The sequence below is a fragment of the Elaeis guineensis genome, chromosome 4 (assembly GCF_000442705.2).
Source record: "Elaeis guineensis isolate ETL-2024a chromosome 4, EG11, whole genome shotgun sequence".
Classification (NCBI taxonomy): Eukaryota; Viridiplantae; Streptophyta; class Magnoliopsida; order Arecales; family Arecaceae; genus Elaeis; species Elaeis guineensis.
In genome coordinates this window covers 33,263,934-33,274,294 of record NC_025996.2, presented here as the reverse complement: position 1 = coordinate 33,274,294, position 10,361 = coordinate 33,263,934, and the positions used below count along the sequence as shown (strand labels likewise).

At 35.7% G+C, this 10,361-nt stretch overlaps 1 protein-coding gene across 28 annotated transcripts in view; it reads right to left on the bottom strand.

The window, feature by feature from the left end:
• LOC105043083 (uncharacterized) overlaps window positions 1-5,613 on the bottom strand; it is a 6,627-nt gene extending 1,014 nt beyond the window's left edge. Inside the window, exons 1-8 of one of the 28 annotated variants that reach the window (XR_012140887.1) lie at window positions 5,451-5,612; window positions 5,176-5,309; window positions 4,875-4,908; window positions 4,754-4,772; window positions 4,593-4,670; window positions 1,924-3,884; window positions 763-845; window positions 84-175 (exon numbers count right to left, since the gene is read on the bottom strand). Coding sequence is in view for 1 of the 28 variants with exons in the window: in XM_073256253.1 (XP_073112354.1) it covers window positions 3,707-3,884; window positions 4,593-4,670; window positions 4,754-4,772; window positions 4,875-4,908; window positions 5,176-5,277 (411 nt within the window). In the remaining 27 variants the exon portion in view is untranslated. Of the gene's footprint in view, window positions 3,885-4,592; window positions 4,773-4,874; window positions 4,909-5,175; window positions 5,310-5,450 lie in introns of all 28 variants that reach the window. The other 27 variants (XR_012140888.1, XR_012140882.1, XR_012140883.1 and 24 more) reach the window with 27 other exon arrangements.
• Window positions 5,614-10,361: the final 4,748 nt, after the last annotated feature.

The window sequence follows — 10,361 nt, the reverse complement described above, 5'->3', positions numbered from 1 at the left end:
TGAGAGCACGGAGCAAAAACAATGCTGGAAATTTACTTCAACAGAAAAAAGATGCAGAAGCTAGAATAGGAACCATTGACCACCTTGAAGAAGACAGAAACCTGGCGGCAGAAGAGCGAAGTGAAAGAATTAACCTCGAAATTCAGCTTGATACTTAAATCCAATAAGAAGAAATCTGCTAGAGACAAAGATCCAGACAGTTATGGCTGGCCGAAGGTGACAGAAATACTAAGTTCTTTCACATATGTGCATCCAATAGAAGGAAAAATCATATCACAGAAATACAAAAAGATGGCAAAGTCTTTGACAATCAAGCTGACATTCGATCAGAAAGCTTTCTTAGACTTTTATTCAGTGATCTTCGGATGCAACAAAGACTCATTGGTGGATGCAAATAGGAGAAACTTTATCTAGAAAACCATATGTATCTCAGCCCCCTAGAAAGCCCATTCACTGAACAAGAAACTAAGGATGCTGTTTTCAACCTCCCAAGAGACAAAGCTCCTAGCCTGGATGGTTTTCCAATCTCTTTCTTTCAGAAACACTGGCAGACCCTGAAACCAGACATCCTTGCCTTCTTCAATGCTGTTTATGGCTCACAAACAGACCTGTCAAGGCTGAACTATACAAAAATTGTTTTGATACCAAAGAAAATAGAAAGTGTAGATGTTAAAGACTTCCGCCCAATTAGTTTGGAAAATAGTATCATGAAAATTTTCTCCAAAGTACTATCCATGAGGCTTGGACAAGTCATGAACTCACTTGTAGCAGAGACTCAATCAAATCTTCCTCAGGAATAGAATGATTCATGAAAGTTATATCACAGCTGCCGATGTCATCTCTCACTGCAAAAAGACCAAAGAGCAAGGAATATTATGTAAAATTGATTTTGAAAAAGCATTTGATAAGGCATCATTGCAATTCCTGAGTCAGTTGGTAGAAAGAAGAGGCTTTTGTCCTAGATGGCGGAGATATAGGTACTTTCAGTGATTAAATCTAACACCTCACTCAACATCAATAGAGAAGTGAAGAATTCTTTTTGAAGCAAAAAAAGGCTGAAGCAAGGTAACCGGCTTTCCCCACTGTTATTCATTTTGATCACAAATTTGTTAAGCCGGATGCTTTCTCATGCTGTGGCAAACAAGCTTATCACTGGCTTAGGCCTTTGCCATGCAATGGAGAGAACTCAATGCCTACAATATGCAGATGACACCATTATCTTCTGTGGAGCATCAAAGAACCAAATCAACATGCTAAAACTCATCTTATACTCGTTTGAACTCCTCACTGGTTTAAAAATTAATTTTAGCAGGAGCAGTCTCATTGGGCTTGGCCTAACAACCGATGAAATGAAAAACTACTCTAAGCTGCTCGGATGCTCTGCTGTGCAGCTGCTAATCAATTACCTGGGTATCTCCCTTCATAACACACCATTGAAAGCCCACAGTTGGAACTTCCTTTTGGAAAAACTGCACAAAAAGCTCACAGGCTAGAAGGCATAAGGTTTTGTCTTTGGCTAGCCGCCTAACACTTATCAACAGCATCCTCAACACTATCTCAGTATACTAGATATGATGATTTTTCTGCTACCAAATTCAATTATTAGGAAACTCAACAGTGCATGTCAAAATTTCCTGTGGGGAGGTGACAAATCATGCAGACAAATCAAGTATCTTGCAAACTGATCAATGATATGTCGACCTAAACTTATGGGAGGGTTGGGGATCAAGAATCTCAAAATGCTAAATCGCACACTAATTTTGAAGTGGTGGTGGAATTTCTATTCACAACCAGAAATGCCTTGGAAGAAGATCATCCAAAGCAAAGACTACAGAAAGTGTTTACTGCTACCTACATGCAATGCAACCTCAACAGCAGCTACGCCATTTTGGAAAGGGGTCATCAAGCAATTCAAGAATTTACCCTTTCAAAAGTGGGCAACGGTAAATTAACATCTTTCTGGTATGATTCTTGGCTTACAGATTCACCACTAAGCCATGATTTACCCGATCTTCTACCATTCGCAAAGCAACTGTCGATCAGTGTTGCCAGCTTCTTCTCTTGTGCGCACTGGTCATTAAACTTCAAAACTCCCCTCAGTTATGGAGCCACAGAAGACCTTCGGAAGCTACTTAGATGCATCTCAGATATTAGATTAACAAATGAAGAGGATCAAAGAATATGGAAATGGAGTAAAACAACAAAATACTCTGTGAAAAATTGCTACTATTTTCTCATCAACGGCAGGGTGCACCATGCAATCGGGAAGATTATTTGGAAACTGCCACTCCTTGAGAAAGTTAAGCTTTTTGAATGGCTGGCTCATTTCAAGAAAAAAAGGAATGCAAGTTGATCCGTTGTGTCAGCTTTGTCACAACTACAATGAAACAGTAGATCATTTGTTGCTGAACTGCTCTTACTTCAGAACGCTATGGGTATTCACAACCAATGGATTACAACACCCAAATTTGCCATGCAACATCACTCAAATTTGGAAGGAATGGTTCTAGAGCTTCTCAAACAAGAACCAAGGTAAAGTTATTACGTCATTCTTGTTAACAGCACATTGGATGATCTGAAAAGAACAAAACAACAGAAACTTTTGATTTGAAGCATTCTCAGCTATGGAAATCATGAAAGAAGTGATCCTCTTATTTATAGAATAGTCGCCGATCGCCAAAGAAAGGAAAAGACACAACAAAATGAAACCATATGTTGAATTGGAACGACTGCATTTGCACCTTGGGGAAAGAGGAAAACAATGCAATCAGGGAGATAGCCCAACTTTTGTTTTTTTTCTTTTTTTTTTTTTTGGGGTAGTGGAAAAGGAAGGGGTGGGGGGACGAAACCCATGCTGTAGCTGCCCTTCACTGAGGACACCCCCCCCCCCAAAACATTGGGAATGTTTGATTCGTGCCCTAGAGTGGACTCTCTCCACCACAAAGGTGACGTGAGTATGTCACCCAGGCGCCCTCTGCAAGCACCAGGCACTTGCGCACCAGAGCACACACTTCAGAAGTAATAGTTGGGTTACAGACAGCCCAGTAGCCCCACGAACCCTTTGTAATACCTTTTAACTAGTTGATGACCCATGCGTTGCACGGGATTCTGACTTCCATGTCGGTGCGGCCGCTTCCCTCATCATCTTTCTCCTCCTCTTCCTTGGCGCTCCCCCCGCCGCCTCCTCCTCCTCCTCCTTGCTCCTCTCCTAGTTCTTCTCCGTCTCGAAGAAGCAGAAGGCGGTGGGTCCCCCGTCCTCGAAAGAGAGACTAAATTATTTTTGTACATCCGGCCCCACGCAATGCACGGGTTTTCGAGTAACAAAATGTGTTATGATGAAATTTTTTGAAAACGTAAAAAAAGTTTAGTAGTAGAGTTGAAATTTTTTTTAAAAAATATAATATGATTATAAAATAACGCTAACATTTCAATAATATTTAGGTGAAAAAAATTTTTGCTAAGGTAAACTTAATTTTTTGAACTTTGTTGTAGCTATATGAATATTTTCTACTGGACTTAGTTTTTTATATGAAGTATATTGTACCTATTAGAATTATTTTTCTAACTGTTGTATGAATTAAAAGACAACTCTGAAAATCAGATACAAATAAGCTATATTCAATTCAGTCTGTGATCAGATACAGTCTGAAACCCAAAAGACAGCTCTGTCAAATCAGATACAAATAAGCTACATTCAGTCTCTAATCTAAACCAAAGAAACAAAATACAGATCCAAGAACTCTGTAATTGCAGAAATAGAAGAAGTACAGATTCCAAGACCAAGCACCGGAATGCTCTTAATTTGTACTTTGAAAGCAGCAAGAGCATTGTGAAAAAGGAATTCCATTTTTGTAAAGCAAAAAATGGTGCCCAACGAAATGATCCTGAGATGTTTCAAACATGTAAATCTCCCAAGTTAACATGGATAACCAAACACATTGTAGAGATGATAAAACAGAGAAATAAATGGGGATCAATGGGACTTAAATAGGGGAAACAATTACTAAAGACATTTAATGATTGAAATAAATCCAAACACTGGACTTCTACCATGGAATCTACTAACCAAAAATAGATAGTTCATGAATCTCTCTGTTCATGGAATGTTAAAAAAGCAAATACAATTCAAAGTTAATTAAATGTAAAGGACACTAAAATCTAAGCAACATAATTAATCAAATGGCACCAAAAGAAATATCTACCACAAATGTCGAAGCAACTAAGGCGGAAAATTCTATGTGAATTTAATTTTCTTTTAATCTAAGAAATATGAAAACATTCATGAACCAACAGATTCATGTAGTGTTGGAAGAATTTATTAAATCCATGTTTAAATAAAAACAATCCAATCATTGATCACAAAATTAAGAACACATAATTTCGGTTAAAAACAAAATAATTAAACATTTAAATAGTACAGTGTTAAAAAAAATTAATAACGCAAAATTATTTTAATTGTTAATCTAAAATAATTTAAATTGTTTTCTTACATTAAGTAAGACGTTTCAACACAATCATTCAACCAAAAATCAATGACAGATAATTGAAGAAATTAATTTAAATTATAAGCAATTAAGAATGTAAGAAAATACCAAATTACTGTAGATTTTTTCTCTATGAACATATCCAACCCGTCCATGAATTTCTCATTTTGAGCACAAGCCCAATAACTGCGCTCCATGAGAACCAATTCGTTTTGAGCATTTCATCGAACATATGAAACGAATTACCCAAACTCTTGCATTTCGCTTACATATCCACGACAGCGCTTCCTGTCACCGCATCAAAATCCAGAACAATCTTCAGTACAAAAAAAAAAGAAAAAAGAAAAAAGCAAACAAACAAACTTAAAAAAGAGAGAGGAGCACACGCACCCTTGCGCCAACATCCACCGTCATCATCCTCGACCTAAAATATGAAGAGTTGACCATATTCAAAATAAACAGAAACATAAATAAAAAATTCAGCTTCAAAGAACAACTGTTCTTGAAGAATCAAACACATGCCGATCTGCGGATTGTAAATCGACTTAATCTATATAAAAACACATGAAAAGACGAACATCCTTATGAAAATAAAATTCCCAGAACAAAAGGAGGCATCTTTCTATGTGTTCATGCGGGTTAAAGATCTATATGATAAAGAGAAACAGAGAAAGGAGGAAGGTATCGATACCTCCAACAGAGTTGTGGTTGGATCAACCGACGACGGCATGGGAGAGGATGGAGAGGAGGTCACGTTGGAGGGGAACGAAACCCTTCTTGAAGAATCAAACATATGCCGATTTGTGGATTGTAAATTGACTTAATCTATATAAAAACACATGAAAAGACGAACATCCACATGAAAATAAACTTTCCAGAACGAAAGGAGGCGTCTTTCTATGTGTTCATGCGGGTTAAAGATCTATATAATATAGAGAAATAGAGAAAGGAGGAAGGTATCGATACCTCCAACGGAGTTGTGGTTGCAGCAACCGACAACGGCACAGGAGAGGATGGGGAGGAGGTCACGTTGGAGGGGATCGAAACCCTAAAGCCGCCACTCATCTTGGGAGGCGGAGAGAGGGAGAGAGGATGGCGAGGGAGAGGAGAAGAGGAAGTCTTTAGTTAAATTGGTGGTTCAATGCTCTTCTATCCACGTGGCACAATCAAATTTATTTAAAAAATTAAATTGACAACACCATGATATCCTTTCATAAAGTATTATTATATATATATATATATATATATATATATATATATATATATATATATGATTCTCACAGTATCCTACCCCACGTTCCCATGTCACTCATTACGTGATCACTTCAATCTCTTCCTCACGGGACTCACGCGACCACAACGTCCTGTAAATAATCTTTACTAAATGAATGAACTTCGAGGGAAACACCCTTTCCCTCTGGCTCTTCAGAAAAAGACATATCCGAGCTTCGCAATAATTTTCTATAGGTGTGCTGACCAATTAATATGTTTAGCGGCCACTTAAACTTTTGTGCTATCATGGTCTATTTAAGAAAATCTTAATTGTTGAAGATAAAGAAAAAAAAGAGTAAGTAATTAAAAATATAAAAAATTATAGCAACATCTCTTCAATATTTTATTATTTATATTTATATTTTAAAAATTTTATTTTTTTCAATTAAATATTAATTTTATTTTTGATTGCAATATAATCCAACCGTCTATTTTTATAAGAATTCATGAACATATGATTGTCATAAGATGAGTTTAGATACACAATTTCATTCATACTAAGTTCAAAGAGTTGTGTTTAGACTGACATAAAAATCTGGGGGTACATTAGTGATATCACCCTCATAGATAGTGATGTTAAACTTCAAGCGGATGTTTGGGCTATGTTACAACAAGTTTATAGCTTTTAGAGTCTAATTGGCAAGATTGAAATATGTGGAGTGTAAATATAAATCATAAAAAGTTAGAGGGGGTGTCTATACAAGTGTTCCTTAAAAATAACAACATGAGGCATGATACTTACCACATCTTCAATTAGAAAGTCGTCTTCTATTCCCTCCAAACAAAAACAAAGATGAAAAGGGATAGGAAGTTGGGATGGTGTGATACGGTACAATTCTAACATAGGGCAAAAATAGTAAAGATGAAGGTGTTAAAATTCCTTTCCTTTTCTCTTGTAATAACGAAGATATTAAGACCTATTAATGCTGATATCAATGTCAGCATCGTTTGCAGCAAAATAAAATCACAGCCATTGAGAAAAAAAAAGGAGGTTATTTTAGACTGTATCATGTGACCGAACTTCGAGTTATTGTGTGTCTAGTTAGCAAATATGGATTACATGATCCATATAGATCAATTCGGAATCTTTGATCAAAATACATACAATTTTTATGAAAATTTGATAATCTAGAAAAACATGATAGCAGTCCTTTGCAAAAATTCAAATCAATAAAAACATGTTTTTTATTTCCATCGTCAAGATGTGTTATAGTGGAAAGTGACACATTGCTTACTTTGATCGTTACTAATTAAATAACTATTGCTTGCAAAGCAATCTATCAGAATGACATAAGTTTGAGGCATTTACATCGTTGCAGATGGAATTGGCAATGCCTATTGTTTCAACTAGTATGTGTCCAGATGGGGCTTGGACAGGAAGTGTAGTTCTCATTTGGCCACCACCGATGGAGAGAAAGGCATTTGTTCGTGTCTCCAATATTTTTTTGGCTTATGCAACAGTGAACAATGTTAAACTAGAGAGATGATTCGGAATCGTCGAAATGGGTGACGTAAAGGTTCAAGTTATCTATTGTTAAAGAAAAGCATGGTACGATATCTATATTAGGATGAAAGACTATAAACATAATTATATTCGAAATAAATTCTACACCTTATGTACTAATTAAAATAAATAATAATTTAATAATATCAAATCTAATGAATATAAATAAAATCAAACGTAAGGACCCCAATTTATATTGTGAATCTTTCATTATATAAAATAATGATATTACTGTCGATCTTCTCTAAATCAATTAGATGCTATATAAAATTTTATAATAAAATAATCATTATTAATAAAATTAATATCAATAATAAATAGGAATAGATCTTGTTAAAAAAATAAATATTTATATTTATTTATAAAAATTTTTTTCAAAAATCAGAATCGATTAACTTGTAATAGTCAATGTTAAAAATAATATATTAAAATTTTATTAAAATTAAAATATGATCAACGTTCAATTTTTTGACAAAAAATTTTTTTTTTTTTTCTTCCCGCCGCACTGCTCTCGATTTTCGCACTCCCATAAAAAGTTCTGACAAACTTTTTCCACGTGCTACCAAGCTCTCACACTCAGCTCTCTTTTGGCTTTTGGCTTTTGGCTTTCACGCAGTATTTGTTGTACTTCAGCAAAAGGCTTCTGCATGCTCTCTTTGGTGCCTTTCACTCATGCTTCCCAAAGGTCTCTTGGTCTCTATTTATAGCCTCCAACCAGACTATTAATAGAGTCCTAAAACAACTCTTCTCTTCTTTTATTTGTTTAAAGGGTCCAGTGGACTATCCAACAAATCTCCTCCTCTCAATTCATACGAGAGGTTCTACCAACTTAAAAATATAATTTTTATATTGAGATTTTATCTCATTCTATATGGCTTTTAACCATTTTGCTTTCTGTATATGTAACATAGTCTTCTGAAAATATTCTGGTTCTCCTCCATCAATCACCATCATATACTCATGCGAAGGATATCTTTAAGAAGGCTGACTATGGCTATGTGAGAGCTTACTCACCATACTCATCTGATGCACTGTCCCTCTGTATAGACTCATTATTCGTTATATCACTATTCTCTATAGTCTATCCATCATCAACATTTACTCTAGCTTGAGACATAGGAGGTGGATCAACAAATAACTCTTTAGTAGTCTCTGGCTTATCTACTTTTTTCATATCCTTAATTGTCTCATTCTCAAAGAATACTATATCTCGACTTCTGACCAGCTTCTTTTCTATTGAATCCCATAATCTGTATTCAAACTATTTATATCCATACCTAAGAAAGATGCACTCCTTCGACTTACTGTCAGGTTTTGACCGCTTATCTCTACGAATATGAACAAAGTCCTCCAACCAAATACTCTGAGATGATCATAAGAAATTGATTTTTCTATCTATACCTTCTCAAGAACATCATCATCAAGAGCAAATGAAGGAGAGAGATTAATTAAGTCAACCGCAGTCCTCATAACTTTACCCCAGAAAGAGCTAGGCAACTCTGAATGAAAAAGCATGCAGCATACTCTTTCAAAAATAGTACGGTTCATCCTCTCTATCACTCCATTCTACTCAAGTGTCTTTGGGGTAGTCTTCTCCCATCTTAATGCCATATTATCAGTAGTATTTCTCAAACGGATCTCGATATTCACCATCATTGTCTGCTCAAATGCATCTCAATTTTCTTCCTTTCTCTCTTTCAACACTAGCATGGAATTCTTTAAAGACGTCGAATATCTGATCTTTAGATCTTAAAGTAAAGGCCCACAACTTTCGAGAATGGTTATCAATAAAAATAATAAAATATAGTGCACCACTAAGTATCTTTTGGTAATGGAGCATACATCTGTGTGAATTAAAATTAACACATATGATCTTCTATGTGAGGGGAGCTTATGAAGTAAAATCTTATACTGCTTGCCATGTAAATAGTGAATGCAAGATCTTAAATATGTACCTTTCAAAGGAAGCAGATTATACCTTGATAGAGCATCAAGTCCCTTCTCACTCAGATGACCAAGTTGCTGATACTATAAGTCTGTGGAGGTCTCCTCAACTACATTTACCTTTTCACTCTATACCTTAGCTTGCAATCTAAAGAAGCCAGCTTTCTTGCCTTTTACTATAACTAAGGAACTTTTGGTGAGCTTCCATTTTTTTTTACCAAAGCGAATAGAGTAGCTCTCATTATTTAGGACACAGACAGAAATCAAGTGTAATCGGATATCAGAAACATGCCTTACATTTCTTAACAACAATTTTACTCAGTGTTGGTCTCCAAGCAAACATTTTTCATGCCAACAATCTGAGCTACTGCATCATTTTCCATCCTGATATGCCCAAAATCACCTTTGGAGTAGGACTAGAAGAAGTTTATCTGAGATGTAACATGGTATGAGGCAGATGAATCAATTATCCAACTAGGTTCCTGGCATATGAGATTAATATACTCGCCATCATAAGCAATCATGACCTCATCCTCAAATGCAACTATAGTTATACTCTGTGTTTCTTCTTTTTTTCGACCACTCTTATTCTGATCCCTCTTGTACTTTTTGCACTCTCTCTGAAAATGTCTTAGCTTCTTATAGTAGTAGCAAGTGATATCCTTTCTAGACTTTGCCAGGCCTCTGGATCTTTCCTTATCTTTTTTGTTATGGGACTCACCATCTTTTCTATTATAGGAGAGTCTATTTTTACTTCTCTCCCTCTGCTCTGTAATTAGTGCCTCAGAACCTATATCTATCAAGTCCTGCTCTTTTCATCTACTTACTTCATTCAATATACCATCCTTCACCATAGTCAGGATAAGTTTGTCATGAGTAGTGAATTACTCAGCATCATCACTAATGTCTTTTAACTGTCTGGTAAGGAACTCAGCAAGATCAATGTCAGCGCTTCATCATCAAGAAGCAGTTTCATCATAGCCAACTGATTCAAGATCTCTTGAAAATTATTCAAGTGCTCTCAAGCATTCTTCCCATCCTTGTACTTCAGGTTCACAAGTCTTCTAATCGGGTAGGCTTTATTATGTATAATTTTTTATTGATATAGATCCTCCAATTTCTTTCAAAGTTAGTAAGCATCTGTCTCTATAGCAACA